The sequence below is a fragment of the Athene noctua genome, chromosome 13, assembly GCF_965140245.1.
Source record: "Athene noctua chromosome 13, bAthNoc1.hap1.1, whole genome shotgun sequence".
Taxonomy (NCBI): domain Eukaryota; kingdom Metazoa; phylum Chordata; class Aves; order Strigiformes; family Strigidae; genus Athene; species Athene noctua.
The window spans coordinates 22,720,840-22,742,808 of record NC_134049.1 but is presented as its reverse complement, the minus strand read 5'-3'; the positions used below and the strand labels follow the sequence as shown (position 1 = coordinate 22,742,808).

The 21,969-nt window shown below is 45.9% G+C and overlaps 1 protein-coding gene across 1 annotated transcript in view; it reads left to right on the top strand.

Annotated features, from left to right (window-relative positions):
* Window positions 1–4,677: 4,677 nt before the first annotated feature.
* The window catches only part of ARIH1 (ariadne RBR E3 ubiquitin protein ligase 1), a 65,485-nt gene continuing 48,193 nt past the window's right edge, over window positions 4,678–21,969 (top strand). The window contains exon 1 of the mRNA XM_074916880.1: window positions 4,678–5,165. Within this exon, the coding sequence (XP_074772981.1) occupies window positions 4,797–5,165 (369 nt within the window). The 5' untranslated portion in view covers window positions 4,678–4,796. The remainder of the gene's footprint in view (window positions 5,166–21,969) is intronic.

Below are 21,969 nucleotides of genomic sequence, written 5' to 3'. Positions count from 1 at the left end.
GAGTGACTCCCCTGAAGTTTGCTGTGGACATGGGCACACCAAGCAGCAATGGCAGGCCACCAGCCTTGCTGTGTTGTGACCTGAGCTGGGGCTTTCTACCAATATCAAACTGAGTGTCATAGGAGAGCGGGTGAGTCTCCCAGCCTCTCCCCCCTCTGCCAGAGATACCTGTCTCCCAGGGAGCGATGGTGGGGAAGCAGTGTCCCTCTGAGCCCCTGCGCTGCAGACTGTGAGCTGGAGAGGATGAGGTACCAGCACCCGTTTCATCAAGCAGAGGGGTTCTCACATCTAAACACCCAGCAGGAGCCAGAAGACGATTGTTGGAGCTTCGTCACATGCACAAAGAAGATCCTAAATAAGAGGTGACCCTAAATCCACGTCCAGGGTATTTTCACTAGCCAAATCCTTCACTTACAGCTCAGCCCATGAGGAACATCCATGCTTCTGGGGGCTGAAGCAGGCTGGTGTATGGCAGGCTGCTTTCAGAGCCACAAGCACGTATCCCAGTGCTTTTCAAAGCACAAGATGACTCATTTTCATATCTCTACATTTCCACCTTGACCACCGCGTGTCACACTAGATGCTGCCATCGAACAGTTTAGCAGATGCATGTGGTAAATGAATTTCTCAGCACAGATGGAGTTGAGCAGAAGGGACCTCTTCAGATGGGAGAGCACATGTAAGGGGAGCGAGGCCTGGGAGATTCAGAGCGAGCAGGCAGGAGTGGGTCCTAGTGAAGAGGAATATTTCAACAATTCCAAAGTTAAAAGAAGAGTTTTAGTCAAAAAGCTTGAGGTGAGATGTGTTAATCAGTCTGGAGGATTTGGATTCCTGACTCAGGCTCAGCCTGGTGGTATTTGCGCTATTGATATTATTTGCAAAGCCCTTTTTCCTCTGGATTATCTCCAGCTCGCACAGCTTTGGGGTGTCTGAACAATTGGCAGTGATCTGAGGGGTATCTCAGCCCATGCTCACGGTCAAGGTTGTTAATGGGCATATAGGCAGCCAAAATCAGACCCAAGGCATGGAGAAATCTCCTGGATTTCCCTTTACCCAGTGCAGGAGCTCCATGTGTCTCTGGTGATGGAGGAGAAGGGCTTTTTCCAGAAATCCCTCCTGGATCAAGGAGCAGTGGAGCAGGAGGGAGGCTGGGTGAGATGGGAGTCTTACCCCAAATCTGCAAGTGAGCCTCCCAGGGCAGGAGCCCGGGGGTGGTTGTGGCGTGGGGCATCAGCACTTTCACAGCATTTTGGTATCGTGAAACGGGGCTTGTCACGGGGAGATGCTGCGAGTTATTGCGGAGGCTGAATATTTGTGGCTGCCGTCCCTGGCTGCTCTCAATCACGGCCGTGTGGCTGAGCTGGAATCAATCAGAGCCCGTGGATGTGCAGTGACAAACTCCTCGTGCACAGAGGCCCTGCTCTGTAAATCCCATAAGCATGTGCTTAACTTCATGGAGCAAGGTGATTGCAATGCAATATTTTATTCTTGTCAGCTTCAGCATTAACAGTCACTAGAATCACTTGGGTAATTAAGCTCTTGCAAGAATAAAATGAAAAAGCGCCAGGTGCCTATGGAGAACTAAATCATTTTTCAAAGTGGGTAGAAGAGCAGTTCTCAGCTTTCCACGGTAGCTGGTCCGAAAATCCCCAGAGGCAGCGCAGATCCCCTCAGGATGAGCTGGAAGCAGCAGCCCTCCTTTTAGCAGGTAACTTTTGCCAACCGTTATCTACAAGGAGCTGGTGGGTGCCTACATGGTTGGGTCAGAAACTTTGTAATGAAAGGCAGACCTTTTGCAAAAGGCATGGCTAAAATTTCATACGAAAGAGTATTTTTGAGAAGCATTTGTGTTTTAACCAGCAGAGAAGTGCTGATCCCTGTCTTACTGTGGGAAAAGGGAAGGCTGGGACCGGAGGAGAACTGCTTTCCCATGTCTGCGGGGGGCACGAGGAAGATCCCGTCAGTGTTTATGTATGATTATGACTGGGATTATACCAGAAAGAGAAACGGTCGGGTGCCCAAGGAGCTTTAAATGTGTTTCTAAATGGCTGTGCTCCGCGCTGCTGAAGGATGGCTCTTCCCCCCGGGTTCTGAGGGCGTTAGCTTGGTGTGTAACGGCTCATCTCGCCCGGCGCCGCGCCGAGGCTCCGGGAGCGCTGCAGCCTCGGCAGGGGCCAGGAGAGGGCAGCGGGGAGGCGCTCGGATCCCCGCGGCGGGGATGCTGGGGGGTGCCCGGGGAACGGCCGGTCCCTGCCCGTACCCCGGCACCGCCACAGCCAGCCCGGGGCCGGCGGGGGGTTCCCGGGCAGCCCGAGAGGAAAGACTCGTTACCAAACACAGTGATAAGCTCGTCCCGGAGGGGAAGGTCAGCTCGGCGAAGGGCTGGAGCCGGTTTTGCGGCCAAGCGCAGGCTCTGGGAAGCTGCAAAGCTCCGATAAAGCAAAACCCCGCTGGCTGGTCAACGCCTTTCTCGGCTCCGTGGGGTCCGGTGGGCAGATGTGCAGCCCCACGCCGGGTCATGGCGAGGAGCTGGGCAGGGCTTTGAGCACACAGCCCCAGGGGGTGACACACAGTCCCCGTCCGGGACAAAGCATCGGGCCTGGCGTGACCAGCTGAGCCCCCGAGGCTTGACGTGTGAGGTGGGACCAGCCTGGCAAGTGTCCAGCTGGTAAGTCCAGAGCTGAACAAAGCCGGGGCTATTTATACTTATGTAGGGCAGGATGATTAATGCCCGGGCCTTTGCCATTCCAAATAAGTAGGGTAATTAGGGGACTGGTTTTATTTACTAGGTAGCTTGGCATGAGGCAACATGTGTGCCCAGCCTACACCCCCCTGTGCTGCTCCTGACCCAGACAGAGCAGAGCTCGGGGGTCACAGGCTATTCCCGCCTGCACGATGGGGACGGCTTTGCACAACGACAGTTTGGGAAGGACATCGGGAAGTCACAACTGTCGTGAGCTCGATGGAAGTGCCTGTAGTGCTCCAAAACACCCAGAGCTGATTTTCAGATCTGCTTGTATGTCTGAAGATGCAGACTGGCACCCAGCGAGGTTTCTAGAGACATCTACCCAGGACATGGGACACTTAATCTGCTTGGATCCTCAAGGGCACCTGCCTGCGTCACCCTGAGCTTAAACCCCTGTCACTGCAGCCATCATTACGCTTCCTGTGCTCCAGCAGAAAATAAACGCCCTTTTGGAGGTGGCTACTAATTTTCTGCCTGTTTCACGAGGTATTTGTATTGAAACAGGGGCAGGAAGCAGGACCCTGCCATGCTGGGTGCTGCACAAACACAAAGCGCTGTGGTGACTCCTGCCCCAAAGAGCTGATGAAACTCGTGACACCTACACCACATACCGCCAGGCTGAGTCTCCCCCACCTTCCAGGTGCAGGGGTCATCTGGGCGGAGTGGGTGAATAATGTCACCACATCAGAACGGCCCCACTTCACCCAGGGAAGAAGTGATTCCCTGGGACGCAAGGAAGTGGAAGATTAGTGCCTTGGTGTAGAAGAAGTTGCCCTGGAGCTCTCTGGGGGCTATGCTGGCTTCTTGCATCTGCTGTGAACAGCAGCAGATGGTTTGGTAGCAGCTGGTTCTCCTCTGGGCCAGGCTGCTGCCTTGTTTCCAAGCCAGCCGGAGTCCCTTGCACTCCCCAAACAGCTGCAAACAATAAGCCTGGCTCACCTTCCGTGTACCAGGCCAAGCGTGGCTGATACTGGAAGCAGATCTGCCCTGGCCATGCTGCAAAGACAGCACAGAAAGCTGAGGCAAAGGGTGCTCAACCCCTGCAGCACTCTGACATCCACCCTGCCCTTCGCTGGCGGCTTAGCGCCCAAGCGACAGGCCCCGGCAGGGATGAGGCCGCCTGGGAACGGTGCTGGCCCCGCATTCCTCATCTGCCCGGAGTGCTTGCCAACGCCAGCTTGGTCCCAGCTGCCTGCAGGAGGGAAAAAGATCCATCTGTGGTCCAGCAATAAAGACACTCGTGTATCCTTCCCCTCTGAAAAATGACAAATTAACAGAGAACAGAGGGAATCGAGCCTGGCACCGCTGTGAAAAACGGTATTACTATTATCTCTGCTGACCAGAAAGCTGAGCTGGAGTACGGAGATGCCACCCGGCATGGCAGGGGTGGCAGGCATACATTTATCCCATGGTTTCACATGACCTTATGCCTGGTCTCAGTGCAATTTTATTCTGATTCTTGAAACAGAACAACCTATTTTCCCTCACATTTCCCTCACAAGTTGCTCCTCGCCGGCGCTGCACCGCTCTTTACGTAATGGCAGCGCTGAGGGCCTTCCTCTTGCGCTCGGCTGACAGAACACCTCAGGAAGGCCCCGCGCCCCCACCTCCACCACACGTGCCCGCCACCCCGCGGCGCCCAGACGCGGGCCGGTAGCGAGGGAAGCCGGTAACCGGCACCCCGCCTTCCCGCTCCGCCCGCCGCACTCAGCATGGCGCCGCGCCACACTCAAGATGGCGCCGGCGGGGGGCGGGCTGAGGGGTGTGTGGGGGGTGTGGCGCGCACTGAAGATGGCTCCCGGCGCGGCGGAGGGGAGATGGCGGCCGCCGCGCAGGCGCGGCGCCGTGCGTCACGCGGCGCGGCGTGACGTGCCGTGCGTGCGCGGCGCGCGGTGACGGAGCGGGTCGGCCGCGTCCCTTTGTTGGCGGCGGTTGAGGCGCGGCGGGGCCGGGGCCAGCGCCGGAGGTGGGGGGGCGGCGGCGGGCGCCAGCCAGGCCGGCGGGGTGGGGGGGGCCGCGGGAGCCGCCGCCGTTTCTTCACCGCCTCGCCATGGACTCGGACGAGGGTTACAACTACGAGTTCGACGAGGACGAGGAGTGCAGCGAGGACAGCGGCGCGGAGGAGGACGAGGAGGACGAGGAGGAGGACGAGCCCGACGATAACCTGGACCTGGGCGAGGTGGAGCTGGTGGAGCCCGGGCTGCGCGTAGGCGGAGAGCGCGACGGGCTGTTAGGCAGTGAAACGGGAGGGCTGGGCCCCGGCGGTGGTGGTGGTGGAGGCGGCCTGGGCGGCGGGCCGGGCCCCGGAGGCGGCGGCGGGCCCGAGCAGGAGGAGGATTATCGCTACGAGGTGCTGACGGCCGAGCAGATCCTGCAGCACATGGTGGAGTGCATCCGCGAGGTCAACGAGGTTATTCAGGTGCGACCCCCGGGAGCGGGATCGGGGTGGGGGGAAACGACCAGGAGGGGGAGGCGGGGCGGGCCGCGCCGCCAACGGCCCTCGCCTGAGAGGCGGCGGGCCTGGCCCTCCCGCGTCCCAGATCCCCCTCACAGGCGCCGGGGGAGTCCCTACCCCACTCCCCGAGGGTAGAAGGGGGCACCTCGGCACCCCCTTCCTCTGGGCGGGCGGCTCGGGGCAGGCCAGGAGCTCGCCTTCTGCCGTGGAGGCGTCGGGAACGAGGCCCTTGGCATTAAAAAGGCTCCTCTTTCTTTGTGTGGTTTCCAGGCGGTGGGCTGCAATGTACATTTTGCTTTTCTCGCCCCCCTCCGCCTTCACGCTGGCTGGGGGCTTTTAGCCCCTACAGTTCCTTCAGTGAGCCGGTGAGTCGATGGCAAGCTCTGGAATTTGAGGACAGGCAGCCAGGAACCGCTCTGGTTTTGTTGCCTGCTCCCTTCCCCCCTGCCACATTCAAACACGCTCCTGCTCATGGGATTGAACCTTGTCGTGTTTATTTCCAGCATAAGCTAGGAGGGAGATGAGCAATCATTTCCAAACGGTAATTTTTTCACCCCGTTTTTAAGCACGCTGCTTTAAAATTAAAATCGAGTTCAAAATAACATACACTGTCTTCAGGTGAAATATCTAAGTCATATCTGTTGGTTCTTGAGGTACTGGAAGAAAAATTCAAGCCACTGAAGCTGTCTGGTATCCCTTTGTAAATGCTTATGCCAAGGTTTTGCTCCAGCTCACCATAAAGTTTCTGATGCTGTTCACTTTTTCTGCAGGTGACCAGAGTGCGTGGGTTTTCTTTTGTTCCCGTTTATTCGATATTCAGAGTTAGAGCGAGTAAATAGAAAATGCATCTCCTTTTCTAATATGCAAACAGGAATAATGTGAGAAAGTGAAATCTATGGATATTCAGTATTTAAGGATACAGTGCCCAGAAATCAGTTATTTTGCTAGTTGTATATACTTCCAGTGTTGGTAAATCCGTTTAAATATGAGATGCTTCAATGAATGCTTTTGCCCAACTATTCTGTGCTCTACAATGGCTCTAAATAGCAGCTTTAAAATGTTGCTTTATGTGCTATAAATTCACTGTAGTTTATATGTAGCTTGATGCAAACCACTGTATGAGTATTTGCGTACTAAATTAGTAAATGGCATTTCTTAAGTCAAATTAAAGTTTATAACTTTAATAATAGTACTGTGCATGTAAAGCTGAATAAAGGAGTCTGTCTAGATTAGCTGATTAGCCTGCAGTTAAGGAAGATCTCATGGTTAGGTATGGATGTTTCTTTGCTACCAGTTATTGATCCTAATATAGGGAGGGAAACAAATGGCAAGTAGACATGCAAACAACTTAAAGTTTTTACTCTTTGAAATAGTAATTAAAATGGCGAGTGTATTTAATGACTAAGGCTATGAGAATCATGACCCATGCTGATTGTATTGAACAGATTCTATCATTTGTATTATCTTTGCATAAGCAAAGTGGTGGAAAAGTTCCTGCCAGTGAGGAGTAATGAGTATTCCTGCTTGTGCCTTTTCCAGACCCGGCCAACGTGGTGGACTTGCCTACATGTTCTTCATGAACTGATTTCTTAGAGAAGGTCCTGATTTCTGGTCTGTGGGGTTTTTTTTTCCCACTCTTACGCTGCTTTTGAGCTGTATGACTTGTGTGCTTCACCTCAGAGTTGCAGAACTAGTGGAGAGAAGTCAGTATAGGTAGAGACAGCCTCCTGCTGCTCCAGTACCCGGGGTGGTGGTGGGAGGCCTGACCCTGCGATGGACTTGGCTGCCTTGGGCTCTGTAGTTCTGCCTTGCAAACTGCCTACACAGAGCCACAGTGGCGGCTGCTTATGCTTTAGTTATTTGTGTTAGGTTTGCAGTAGTTATTCTCGGTTTAACAGAGCAGAGTGCAGAAAGCCAGTTTGTTTAGAATGTCATGGGTAAACTTTTAAGCCCTGGAATGTATCAGAAGAGGGTAGAAAAAACATTCAGTTGCTCTGAATGACTTTTAAATGCCAGCTTAGTGCCATTAGATTTCTAGTCTGTTCAGAGGTAAGTGAACCAAATTCAGTTGATGCTTCAGTATTTGCTCATCCTCTCTTCTGTTGCTGGTGGTGAAATCTTCCAAGGCTCTGTTCTGTTTATTTCCTTGCTTTTGGCGCCCAACCAGGATTGCTGCTGCTGCTTTTCTGGTTCAGTAAACCTTTTCTGGAGTCACATTGGCTCAGGATCCTTCTGCGGATCCTCGGTTGCAGTGCTGTGATTCACTTGTTCCAGTCGAGTACTGGATGGCTGTGGTCTCTGTATCTACGTTGGCTTCTTGATATCAAGTGATCACGGTTGCAGTTATGTTTTGTAGAGCCTGGGAACTTACTTATTTGGGTGGGGATGTAATGCAGAGGTGTCCCATACCTGGAAACTTCAGCTGCAGGTCTTGTGCCCTCTAATCAGTGAAGGTGCTGGTTTCTTCTGATCAGGAGTAAGGTATAAATAGGATTTTGTTTTTCAGTTGATCATCTTTGCAGCTGCAGTGGAAGGAAAAGGTATCAGTGAGCCATAAAGTATCTGCAAGGGGGTATCTGAGCCATGGTAGGTATAACTGTCTGTATTTAAGAGCCTTTATTAGCTGATAGTACTAATAGTTGGAGGGACTGAATTAAATATATTCTCTCATACATTTAGTAATTTCCAAATACAAGCTGTATAAGAAAAACACGAACTTCTCAGGACAAGCATTTGATTTGATGAAGACTTTGCAGAAGTAAAAGTTAATTTTTGATAAACTTACTGGTTACAGAGGCTGTAATTCACACCGTAGTGTGTAATGGGCTCTTGAAGATGACTGCTGGTGCCAAGCTGTTGGCCTTCTAAGACCACTGAAATTGCAGTGAACTAGGGAGGTTTCAGAATGACTCAAATATTCAGAATACTTTGCATTTGCTCTTTCTTGTCTGAACGTAAGTGGGATTTCAGGTGCTTAATGATGATTTTTGCACAGTATTTGGCAGTTATGCTTATGATCTGATTTGACTCCATGTGTCGCACAACAGGAATTCCCCTTCCTCTCCAAGTGCAAAAATGGGGGTATGAATAAGCCCCTTAACCTTGTGCTGTCGATTGGCTGAGACTTTTAAACCCCACCTCAGATCAGAATGTCACTTTCATTATATCACTATGATTACATGGAGTAGAGAGTCATTTGACATGTTATTTTGAATTTTAGTTGTCAAAGTAAACAGGTGGATTTCTGGTGGTTTTCCAGCCGCTGGCAGAACAGCTTACCTAACAACTGCAAAAACCCAGACATAGAGGTGGTGTTGAAGAAAAGGCTTTCTCCTCTTAAAGGTGTTTTCCCTCAGTTGAACGTCTTCCTCACATTCTTCCTCTCTGAACTTCTATCCAAATAATTTGCTGCCACTGTTAATGTCTTTTTATATATCAGACTGCTATTTCCATCTTTGCTCTAGATTTTCTGAAAATAAACTTGAAGAATGTTTAGAATAGCATGTTTATATCTACTCTGAATAGAGCACATGATGATCTGTTCTCTGTAGTCTTCCTCGGCCCAGTGTCTCCTTGCCTAGTTGCAAGCTTGTGCAATTTCAGTATTTCTCAGGTGGTTTGTATCCCCATTTTGGTCACCTTTATTCTGGAGCATTCCAATGACATCATTGTGATGTCACTGACCATATTCTTTCTTGATGGACTTGGTAATGGTGAGGTTTTGAAAATACTGTGATGAAGCTCCAAGGTGGCTGATATTTAAAACAAAGGGCAGAAAAGGGAATTGAGCCTCTTCTCTTTTTTTTTTTTTTTTTTTTTTCCTCACCTCACAGCAGGGAGCAGGATCCTGGATGTGGCCGGTTGTGGTGCCTGACCCTCCGTGTGATTGTGAGCATGTCAAGCTTGAAACCTGGGCTTTCTCTGGGAGGAGGTGGCATCGCTGAATCCAACAAAAGTTAGCCTAGCTGAAAAGTACCTTTTCATTTTACTATAGGCTTTAAAATAAGGTTCTTCAGAACAGGTAATGTGTAACATCAGAGCATTTGTAACAAATTCTGGTTTCTCATTTACGACGAAGCTGGATGAGTTCTTTGGAAGTAAGGTCAGGTCCCTACTGGATAAAAGCATTGCCATTAAAAGAAGCCAAAACCTCAGGGCACTCCTAAGTTACAAAGCCATGTTTGTTAAATTTGTTCCAGAAGGGCTTTTTCGAGAGGCCAGCAGAGTTGAGGCGGTGCAGATATCCCCCAGAATGCTGCAGCCCTGTGGTTAAATAGAGCTCTGTTACGGCAAGTGCGAACCCATTGTTGCTTGGCAAAAGGGGTCTTGTTAAACAGTGGCTTTGCTTGCTTGGACAAACAGTACTGATTTGCAATTGTAACTTATGAAATTTCCCTGATGCCGGTGTAATTCAGTGCTGTGGGCAGTACATTCCAAATATGTTGTCCAAAATAGGCATGACTTGCCAGTGAGCAACAGAAATCGCTGCTGTTGCACAGGGTCGTGCTTAAAACTGTATTTAATGTTAGAGATGACATCTTGAAAACTCGGGAGCACTTGAAGCTTCTTGACAAGCATTAGGTAGGAGTCTGTGGGTGGAAGCTCTTCAGGCTGATGCTGCTTGCGTTTGGGTCCCTTGCGCTGCCTGCACAAGGTGAATTTGCAAGCCTCTAACTTCTCTTATTGTGCGGTTAGTTATTTGATAATAAAATTCTTTTGGGGGTCCTAAATGTTATGATGCTGGAAGGAAATACTTTGTTAAACTCCATGTTTCTGTCACGTGGCATTTATAAGGTGTTTCATTATAGTAGGAATGCATTTAATATTTCCAAGGAATGGAGTAAACTTCATTGTGACAAAGAGTTCTGGAGATCTGGCTGCAGAGGTTTTGAAAATGACATGGTATCTGTTTTCTGGCTGTCAAGACATGTAATTCTGAATAGAATTTTTTTTTTAGAATTACTTTACATTTCAGCATTACCAGGTAGAAAAGTCTTGTGTTATCTGTTAAGTGTCCAGAGTAATTTAAACTTTGTACTTAAATGACCCATTTGCTTAGTGCTTTAGATTTGTTTCTCTTAGGCCAAATGTCAATCTCATGGCTGACCGTGAGTAAAAAATTAGATGCTGGTTTCTTTTGTTTCAGTGTAATTTTGCAAACATCACAACAAGGCAGCCTTCTCTCAGGGACATTGTAGATGCAGAAGGGGACTGGCAGGTACTGGGGATGTTTAAAAAGTGAAACCGAGAACGCTCCTTGTTTTTAGCTTCTTTGAAACATTTGTTTCTAAAAGCAAAAAACCAAATAGTAAATACAGTTATTGCTATTCCCTGTGGGTTTAACTTTAGTGAGCAGGACTGTACTTGCCATGCAAAGTAGAAGTGCTATTTCTACTATAAACTGGTGTGCCACAGAGAAGTCGTAATTGAGACTGCAGTGTTCCTGGTCCTTGATGTGAAACAATAGGTATTTTAGAGTGTTAAAGAAAAACTAAAAATGAAACTGTAGCTTATACTTTTTTACTTAACACCAAGCTCAAACGCCTTACTTTTACCCTTGCATGACTTAAAGTTCATAATAGGAAATAAAACCCAAATCTCTAATGCTCTTTATGTTCCTGTGATGTTATATGAAAGTGTAGGTCAGACATGTATCTATTAAAATATTTCACTTTTTGCTTAGTGCTGTTTGGCAAGCAACATTAAGTTTAGGAGCATGGTGCACAGAATTTCAGTTTGACAGTCTCTGCTTCTTGTGATTAAAACTGAGACCGGAAGGCTTCAACATTTGTTTGAAGTGATGCAGTTAACTCATCGGTTCAAAGTAGCTCCCTGTACAGCACCTCCCCAAGTGTCCTTGGCACCTGTTGAGTTATTTTTAATTTCCTGTTTTGAAAAATAATATCTTCCCTGCTTAGGAAAGTCCTTTTTGAATGGTTGGTAAGTGGGGAAAGAGTCTGGAATTTATCATGAGAGCTGTGGTGGCTTTTTTTTTTTCCCCACGGGAGATAACTGTGAAGGCTGACAGGCCTCTCTGTGTAGTTCAGTCCATAACTTACCTGTTCAGGGTCATGCTTCCAGTCCTCTGGACTTCTGAAGTATAGAGGAATCTGAAAATATTGCAAGGGATGTTTTCTTTTGTTTGTGGCTGGCTATGCTGTATTATTGGCAGCTGTAAAGAGCATTTGGAGGCTTTTGCGTGTATACAAGCATATAATGCTGCTAAATTTCATAAAGTCATTCAGTAGCTTCAGCAATTGCAAGAAAATTGCAGCCTCGCTTATTGTAACACACACACAGAGGGTTCGTAGCTACTCAGGAATGCCAAATGGTGCATTTGAGTGCCGCCCAGAATACAGATGCTGGGTGTTTGAGTGAAGACTGCTGAGCCCGTGTAAGATATCGGTGCAGAAGGCTCCAGCATGATGAGGAAGTGACCAGCTCTGCATGAGCTGGAGGAAAAAAAAAAACAAACCAGAAAAAGGCTTTTAAATTTGATAATGAAAATTCTGATAATATTTAAATATCTTCACCATCCCAGGTGTTTGCTGCCGGGAGTGTTGAAAACCTTGAGTTGTCTGGCCTGTATTTGATTTCTTAGCTTGCTTTTAGGTTTTGATCTTGAGCTGTGATGGAAATACTGTTAAAATGAATGTTTTGAGAACTGCTTCCTCAGTAGTTGAGTTTCACATGTAACTTAGTTTGGTAGTGCTTGTACTTCACAAGTTGATGCCTTTTTAGAATTTGAAATGTCTGTATAACTACACTCTTCCAAAAGAGGTCCCTTGTTTACATGGCATAGCAATGCTGAGTAATTATTTTTGGTATTCAGAGTAGTTCACTGTGGTGAGTGAACCACTGTGTATCTGTAACGCTCAAATACGACTATCTGCATTAAGTCTTTTGCCTGGTTTTAGAGACCGAGTGAGAACTTTTGCCAAATGTCAGGAATAATTTCAGATGCAAAGTCTTATGTAGATAACTTTAAACAGTATCTAAGTTACTTGGAACAAGCTAATAAGCCATTTAAATACTTTTTAAAAAAGTGTGCTTCTTCCCGTTGTAGTTTAGCTGCCTGCTTCTGGATGTGTTGGCTTGCCTTGTGCAAGTGTCTTGGCAGTTGTGGTGCATCTGGCATTGCTGGTGGTCTTGCCAGCTCTTTTGGGCAGCATTTTAGAGCTGGTGGGGCACCTAGCTGGTAGGCATTGCCACTGCCTAGTAATGAAGAAAAAAAACATCTCTGAAAGAACTGGTTGAGGGACGTGTGAACCCCTTTGGTGTCCTTGTGTTGGAGAAGCGTGGAGCCCAGACTGCTTCTCTGTGACCGAGTTAGGGTGCATGCCTCTCCTTGTTGCCAGGCTCTGGCATGTCTGTGTGACAGCAGAAGGTTGTAGTCCTCTGCAGATATGTTGGGGAGGGGAACTCCTCCTGCTGCTGGTGACAGGGGAACAATTGGGAGCCCTGTGAGCAGGTGGTTCTTGACCATAATCTAAGAGTAACTGGACCTATGTACCACCTACTTAAAACTCAGCTTCGTGGCCTTCTCCTGAGCTACTGATGGTTTCTAGGTGGTGGTCACTTACTCATGCTGGCACATTAAGTTCCTTCCTACCAACCTTTTCTAAAGCATTCTTGGTTTTGTATCTTCTTCAGTTAAAACTTTTTACATCCCAGAGCACCATGTGGCACCTCTCATTTCCAGGGACAAGCAGTGCAAGGATCCTGTCTTGGCCATCTGCTTCAAAAATCAGGTCTTCTGGGAAAGCACTTGTGGCTGAAATGTAAAGTGGTGAAAGAGAAAAGGCCTTTCTTATGATTCACTCGATTTTCTGCTTGACTTCCTGGTCTGAGGCACCCTCCATGTTCTGGGACACCATGAACATGCCTTTTCCTCTGGGGAGGGTACATTTTAATTCACAAAAGATCAAGCTTTGATTGCTTTGTGATTTGAGGAATCTGGGAGCTGGAGGGAGATAATCCTCAACGTTGGAAATTAAAAGCTTGGATATTTGCTTATTGCCTTTACAGCCCTTCAGAAAGATTGTCTGTGCTTGATGGAGTAATGCTTTGTGTGTTATTTCACCAGATGAGGGATGCAGACACTGAACTCTGTTTTCCAGTTGATAAAATAGGATGCTCAGAAGGATTCTGCTTGGGTACTGTTAAAATCCTCTTGGAGAACGCACATTAAAATCACAGAACCAGAAGAATACGTATAATTGCACCTGAAAATAGTCAAATGACAAAATAATGTGACTTCTTGGGGTGTTAGTTCAATATATATAATATATTTAAAAAAAAAAAATTAACATTTGCCTACTCCTGTTAAGGAGAAAGTATGAAGAGACTTTTTTCCAAGATAAAGAAATTAAAATTTTAAGAGATTCTGAAGGCTTCTGCTTCCTGTGTGGTATTAGTAAGCTAGGTCAATCTCTGAAGGAGTGTGTGTGAGCTATGTGAGTGTACTACCCTGGCAAAGTGTATGTGACCCGTTTATATTGGCAAAACTTTTTCAGAGCCACAGAGGAAGTAGCTGGTATTTGAACAACCCTATTATACAAAAATCACAGCAGGACATACTTGATTTTTACCATTCCTATGCCACTTCAATGTGTGTGTGTAAGCTGATGGAATAGTTACTGCATAGTGAAGTTCTTCACGCTGGGTAACTTCCTTTTAGGTTTTTCTTTGGTTTTCTGAGCTAAGGTAATATGGGCTGTTGGTAGGGCTCCCATTGCTGCTTGGCTTGAAAAACCAGCAAACTCAAACTGTTTTGGTGCTTGGAGCTTCTTTGGGTATCCAATACTCATCCCAGGCAGTGCTTTTGGAGATGCAGGGTTGTATGGACTTGCACCTGCAGCCTGAAGTAGGGACACGGCTACATGTATGTTGCTCTTGGCTTAGGCAGTTCCTGTTCCCTCACTGCATGGGTACAGCTCTTTTCAGGGCCAAATAATGGATGGGATCAGTGAACTCTGATTAAACGTGCCTCCTCTCTACTCTTACCAGTCAGCCCACTGTTTGACCCTGAGAGCAGTTGCTTTGCTCCGTTTGCCAGAAGTGATGGTGGTTGAATTGTTGAACTCTGTACTGTCAGCAAAAGAAATGCACGTGTATCTACACCTGAAGACAACATTTCTGTGGCCTGTTTTGGGTGCACGTATAACTAGTGGTGCGTATTTAACTTTTGAAAGAGCTCCAGATAGTTTTTCAAAACTTAGATCCTCTCTGCAGCTGATAAGTTTGGATTGTGTGTGTTCTTGTGTAACAAAATACAAATGCAATCAGCATTCCTTTGTCTGACAGAGAAATACAGAGAGGGATTAGGGGAAAACAGGAGAATTCACATGAGTAAACAGTCTCCCTTGCAGTGAGCTTTCCTGTGTGGGAAGAATAATTTAAGAATAAGTTAACTCCTAAATAATCTACATCCTAGTCAGGCTCAGGGATCTGAGTAATAGGGAGGTAGAAGAAATGGCCTGGAAAGAGTAGTTAAGGACCTCTTCTGGGAAGAGGGGAGAATGTGTGGGAGAGCCATATCTCGGGTGGGGGGGAGTGTGTGTGTGACCTCCCAAGGCCTCACCTACTTCAGAGTAGATGCTCAGAAGTGACAGAACTTTGCTGATTAGTGTATCTTAAAACTAGGCTGAATAGCAACTTTTTAATAAAAAAAAGACAGGAAGAATAACACTTCCAACACTTGGTTAGCAGCTTCATTTCTCTTCTGGGAGCTCTGACAAGCTCTCAGTGAAAAGAGTCAGTGAAGAATGAGGCTTCACATTCTGGTTTCCTCTTCACCTGAATAAGTGATCCAAATAGGTGCTGTGAATGTCAAGGTTGATTTTGTGTGAAGTGGAAGGTCTTTGGGGTATAATCACACCTAGTATGCATACACAAAAATAAAGTAACAATTTCTGAGTACTAAGAAGATTCGGTGAACAAATGTATCCAACATACATTGAGTGTAAGCCTTTTGGTCATCGCAGAAGTACTACTATCTGAGCAAATTGAGGTGATAATTCTTTGATTTATACATATTTTATATATGCATTAGCGTGGTCTGTAATAGCTGTTCTCTTTATTTTACTTGGTAAAATGATGAGTTTGAAACTTCCTTCTTTGTATTATTAAGAGAGCTGAAACTAATACTTGAAAAAGTACTTTGCTGTATTTTTTTGTTGGATGATGACAGTTGATAGTAAATGCAAGTGTAGTTCTATATGACAGCAAGGATCAAGTATAACATGATAAAGGTCTTGGACGATTGTGGTTTAGAAATGTAAGATACTTTGCCTTCAGTTGGGAATTCTGTATTGAGATACTGGAAATGGGTTCGAAGATTGTATAGAAACTGTTATGATGCTTGAGAAACTGGTAAAACGCTTCTTGGGCTGGCTTTATTAATTTCAGGATTTGTGATCTACTTTGTGCCATTACTGTTTGGGAGCTACCTTCCCATTTCTGATACTTATTTTTGAGCTGGCGTGATAGCTTCTAGGAGGGGACCATAGTGCAAAGACTTGGAGTTGTCTGTAGGGATGCCTGGGATGACTGATGCTGAAACTGTCTGGAGGGAAGGTGCTTGGAGATGTTTGGGATCTCTCTCATACTCATGTACCACGGTGTAATTCCCCTGACTGGTATCCTGCTATCACTTGCCAGGGTGTCTGCAGGCGGGCAGTGCTGTGATTTGGAAGAGGCTGGGTGCCAGCCTTTTCAGTACACTTAATTATCTGCTGCTCATTAGCGTAATTATTCATATTGCTAGCCTTCACATCAGTTATAAAGCAGAACTGATTGTGTGGGATTTTTCTCTTGCAGAAGCCCAGGGTCTGATGATAGATAATAGTATTTTAACAGAAAAGGAACAAGGGATATCCTTGTCAGTGCACAGTCCATCTAATACAAAAGTGCAGATCCAGGTTAGTTTCCTCTTCCCTGCTGAAAGGGAGGTGCTCCAGGTGCTTTGGAGGGTCTGCACATACTTGCTGGTTTAAATTAACTGTTTTAGATACACTTCTGATTAAACGACTGCCAGTTTGTGCAGAGGTAAGTCTTCAAAGCCCTTAAAAGAGAAAATGGTGAAAAAGTTGGAGTTTTCCTGTTCTCCCCCACTGCTGTACGACTTGTTTTCTTATTCCTGTATTGAATCCCAACAGAGTATATTTTTTCTGTTAACTCAAGGGAGCTCAGGTAGTTGGTTAAAAATACCTGCAGCAGTTAGAGGCTGCTCTTACAACTTTAGGTGTATCTTGTTAAAGGATGGGAATGAGAATGAACAAGAGAATTGCTAAACTCTTCATGTCTCCAGAATATTTCTTCAAAGGTGGCTTCTGCAGAGCCCTTGGAGGAAAAAGTTTTGGGGTGTAAACAGGCAAAATTACTTCTTGTAGCGGAAATCCCAGCTCAAAAAAATACAGTGTTGCCAGGGCTCTGTTTTGTTGGCTGTAAAACTAAGTAAGACTAAATGAGCAGAGTATGGTAAATAAACTGCAAAGTCATCGTTAAAAAATGGTTTGAGCTAGAAGGGGCTTGTTGGGAAAAGAATGCTGGCAGATTTTCCTAGTGCAGATGCAGATTCTGCCAGCAGAAAAAAGTGCTTTTGCAGGTATAGCTGCTTTTGTGCAGGGAAGTGATAAAAGCTATAACCACATCTGCTTTGGGGCTTTTGCCAATGTAAAGATGTTGCCAAAGATTACATCCCCAGGACACTGCTGCATTGGCAATGGTTTCCTGGGCCTGTATAGTTTGAGTGTTAAGATGACTAAATTCTTTTCTTGCTTGATTGAAAGTTGTAGACTAAGTCATAGGCATCACTGGATTTACTGCCTATTTGTCAAGGTGACATCGTGTGTACAAAACATATTTTGCCAGTGAATACTTCAAAGGGTTAAGCTCTTCCTGTTTTGTATTGCATTGCAATTTGGCAAGACATCTTGTCTTTCTGCTGAATGATGCAGAGGTGATACATGGGCAAGGTTTGCTGTTGGAAAATGAGAAGGTGGCGGTAAGAACTGGGATCCCGGTGTGGAGCTGGATAGCTGAAAGGGAGTGCGTGTTAAATCTGTGCTGAGTGGTGACTGACTGCTGTAGTACAGCGAGGTGCAGCCCAGCACTTCTGATAGCCAGGTGTGCGGGACTGTAAACAAGTGTAGGGCCTTTGTGCAGTGATGGGGAGATGAAGTCAGCTTAAGGGAGGTGTGGTTTTTTTTTTTTCCTCTCCTAAAGTACTATAGAGTGTGTTGCTGCTTTGAGTGGGTAAAACTTCCTCTCTGTCCAAAATTTCCTCTCTGAAGCATGTCAGAGCTTGTAAAGTTTGTAAAAGTGGGTGCTGTTGCTTTGAGGATGGGACAAAAACAGAAGCAATAAGGGACAGAGAAGTGAAGAGAAATACCTAGGGCTTGGATGCTCACCAAACTGAGGCCTGGAGGAGAAAGATAAGATGGAAGAATGTTAAGGATTTTTTTTCTCCATAAAAATTCTCTAAACTGCCTTGTAAAGTGCCTCTGGCTAAAAATTCTTCAGCTAAGCCTGTGTTTCTCATCAGTTCCATTGTCTCTGAAGGGGTGAAGAGTTGCAGGCTGCTGGTGATGGTGTATCGAAATATATTTGAGCTAACCTGGCCATTGCCACGAGAGAAGTTTTTAAGTGAGATGGCTTTTGTTTAGTTGCCATGGTAGATCTTTAACTTACTGATTTTTGTGGGTGCTACTTAATTGTGCTTATGGAAGGAATTACCATGCCTTACCATTTTCTTCTCCCTGTCTCTATATCTGTTGGAAAATGTTAATGATAATGTTCTGAAGTGGAATTAAGGATTCAGGACACAGGCTGCACAGGCATGTTATGAAGATTTTTGCGTGGTGAGTATTTCTTCCCAAGTACCTACGAGTCTGAGAGCTCTGACTTCTGCTGCACAAGGTAGCCTGTCCTTCTGCTTTCATTCTTGTCAGAAGAGGAGAATGCTGTGTAATCAAGCCCCGCAATAACTGCTGGGTGAGAAGAACCATGTGTTTGTGCTGGCAGTGCACTTCGGGGTAAAGTGCTGCTCTCAGTCAGAGGTTATCCTGGAAACAACTGATTTTGAGGAATCCACTCAATGGTAGTTGTCTTGAGGTGATGTACAGTTCGGCTTGATTATATCTTTCTTTTGTGATAAGCAACTCGTCTGTCTGTGCATGAGGATACTGTGATAGAATAGATGTTCTCCATTACTGCCCAGTAACAAAAGCAGGTGAGACAGGTCACCCAACAACTTGAGATTTAACCAGCATTTGAGAAGCATGTTTATGCTGGGCATTCTTGGGGTCTGATCCTCTGCTTGCACTTTCTAAAGAGAGGGCACCCTTTCTTTAGTCATATCTGGAAGGAACTTTTGAGACCAGGAGAAAGGCAATTTGGGAGACTTTTGCAGAGAACTTATAAAATTTAATCCAGGTGATCAATTGGTTGTTTTCTTGGCACACATTTGACACTACAGACAGACCTGCTATGGAAAAAGAACACGTTATTGGGAATTTACCCTTCTCAAGTATTGCTGTGATGTTGGGTGTCAGAAAAATATTCTTACCCTCACAGTCTGTCTCATCTACACACTTCAAGTATGTAATGGTTTTATTATTTGTTCAAGTTACCCTAGAAGAAAATAGTCTTTTGACATCACAAAATGCTTACAGGATACACTTCTAGGAAGGACTTTGCAGGTGTGTTTTTTTTAAGTGAAATAGACATTTTTCGGTCAGGTACTGTTCTGTTACAGCAGATCTTTGAAGCATGATAGCAAATCCTCCGAAATGAAGCTGTGGTTTGGCCTTTTTGCAAAGGACATGCAGTATGTTGTTGTATGTTTTTCTGTAAGACACTTTCTGTAAAAACATCAGCAGAAAAGCACATTCTCAAGACAGTTCTGTGTGGCTTGTGCAGTACAGATTTCTTAAGGCCAAGTACAACTTCTGAGACCTTCACAGGTCTTCGAATAGCATCCTCCTAAGACTTACTGCCCATCCAGTGCCTTTGAACATGCTTAAAGCAGCAAAAGTGAAGTTCTGCTATCTTAAGGGCATGTAAAATCCGTGAAGTCCCAGCTACTGCTGACCAGTAAGCCGCTCACTGGCCAGGGTTGAAATGACCTGTTCTTGATGTTCTGTGACTGCTAGAAACAGGAGCTAGCAGAGACAGCGGTTCTGCTGCCTGATGGGGAGGAACAGTGGCAGTTTTCAACAGACAGACTGACCAAGCCTGTGAAATGGGTACAGTCCTGTGCGTGAGTCTGGCTCTGCACCAGAACTTGGCAATGCAGAATGCTGACTATGGTGAAAGAATGAAATTAATTTAACTAATATGTATTTGAGTGAGGAAAAAGCAGGGGACACTTTTTTTTTGAGACACGTTAAGATTTCTACAAAGTGATTTAAAGGAAAATGCAATGGTACAGTTCCTCTTTCAGCTTTATTCCTTTACTCTCTGTTTCTGCCTGCAAACAGGACAGTTTCTGTAGCTCACATTGGCAGACCTGTACTTTCCCAGAAATACACAGTTCATTCAGATGTTGAGTCACTGAAGACAGCATTCCTCTGAAACCCAAATGTGGTGCTTTGGGTTGTTTTCCTTTTATCAACTTGATGGGTAGCTGACCTGACATATGCCATTTCTAGTCTTTCCAACATTGACCAATAAAAGACCTTAAAAAAAAAAAGTGTATTTCTGTCTTGCCAGGCTCGTGATGTGGTTATGTTGAGGACACATCTTTGTAGACATGGATACTAAACTGTGGGAATACTGCCAAAATCTTATGTTTGGTAGGCCCACTGAATATAGCCCCTAGACACTGTAATTGTGATACAAACAAGGCTAGATCCTGCTCTTAGTAGCTGGACTGTACTCCTGAGCAGCCACTTACCTCAAGATCTGTCTTGCAAATGGAGAAAGCTTTTGGAAGAAAGATGTTGCATTTTTCTTCAAGATGAGAAGCTTTCTGCATTATGCTTTCTGAGATGTAAACTGAAGTTGCAGGTGGGATAATGGAGGAGAAAAGTGGGACTTCTGGCTGTAACTTGCATCAAACCCCAATATGTTTTAAGGTCTTTGGGACAAGAAGATTTGGAGAGTCTGTTGAGATGGGGAAGACTCAACTTTGCTGTGCCAAACATATGGCTCTCAGCAGGCTGATTTCAGAAACAAATTTCTTGGAAGCAAGTCCCTGTTGTCTGAGTTTTGCCAACGCGGTTGTCTGGCCACACAGTGATCCTGCTCAGGGTTAAAATAAACCAGTGACCCCCTAAACATGGGTCAGTTCCTCTATCTGGTTCACTTGTAGTTGTGCAAGCAGTTGGACTCCCATCGCAGGGTGGTCAGTAGCAGGCTCAGTAGCCAGTGATTGCATGAGATGGTGTTGCTGCTGAAATACTTTCTGAGCTCTTTCTTCTTGTTCTGGTTATGATGGGATGCAGCTTTTTTGGAGTAGGCTCTGAAGAGAACGTTTTACTGCCCTGCCAAGTTACTGCCCTATTTCAAAGTAAAATAATAATCCAAGTTACTGTATACAAGATAAAGTAACAGCTATAGAGCTGGTGCACAGCTAAGCCATTCTGGGTTTCTGGAGTCTTCCTTGGTGTCTCTCGAGTCTTGTGCAAGAGATGTCATACCTGGTTCTGACCAACTTGTGCTCTTGGGCTAAGCTGAGGTATTTTGGTATGTGTTGTCCAGTCATTAAACTCCTCCTTCATTCAGTGTCATTGTTTCTTTGTGTGGCAAAATGTGTTATTGCATTCCTCTTGAACAAACATAGTATATTTTCCTCAAGCCTGGCATTAGTGAGTTGTTATATAGGTTTCAGACAAGAATTGAAACCATACCCATGTGTCTTTTCTAGTCTTGTAGAGACTTGGTCTGAGAGACCGTGCAGGATTGAAAGTATCACTTCTGCCATTGAGGATGCTTGCAATCTGGAGAAAACCAACCTTTTCTTGTTTGATGGAGCTGTGTCTGATTGTAGTACATATAGAGGAACAGTACAGTAACTGGCGGGTCAAAATGAAGTGTAGTGGGGTGAGAACTTTTATAGGGTTGGAGCATGTACAGTAGAAGGGGAAAAATGGAGCCTGGGGGTCTGGAAGAGCAGTGGTGTATGACATCAAGAGGGAAGGGGGCTGAAATATGCTTTGTCAACACCATTTCTGTAAGTAGTATTCTATGGATGAGCAGGGAAGGTGACTACATATTGTTTGTGACTCGGACACAGAGGTCTGTTACTGCTTTTTCTAAAGAACCGTCTGTTTCATTGATTTCTCATCCTACCAGAAGCATTGTGAGGCACTGGATGTTGGCTGAAGGTTTGGCATGAGGGGGAGATTGGTGATTACTTGGGACCTGGGCTCTACCTGGGTGAACTTGCAGGTCCTTTACATTCAGGGTAGCCAGAATCTTTGGGGGCTTTTAGTATCACCTTGTCCACAGCCTAGCTGCAGTGCTGTGTGCTGTTTTCTTCCTCCGCAATGGGACATATTAAGGAGCTACTGAAATAGTAAACTAGAAGAATTATATGGAAATGATGCCATCACCTTCTCCTACTCTTTTAAGGCAAGTCTTTGCAAATTCACGAGTGGGAGGCAATGGGTTGAATAAACCCATTCTGAAACGTACTCTGGCACCCATGTGCTCCCACTTCAGTTCTCTCTCAGTACGTCAGCTATAGTCGCTCAGCAGCAACTCTGGAAACTATAGCTGTAGCTCATGTTGGTGATACAAATTTGCTGAGCTTTTGCTCGTA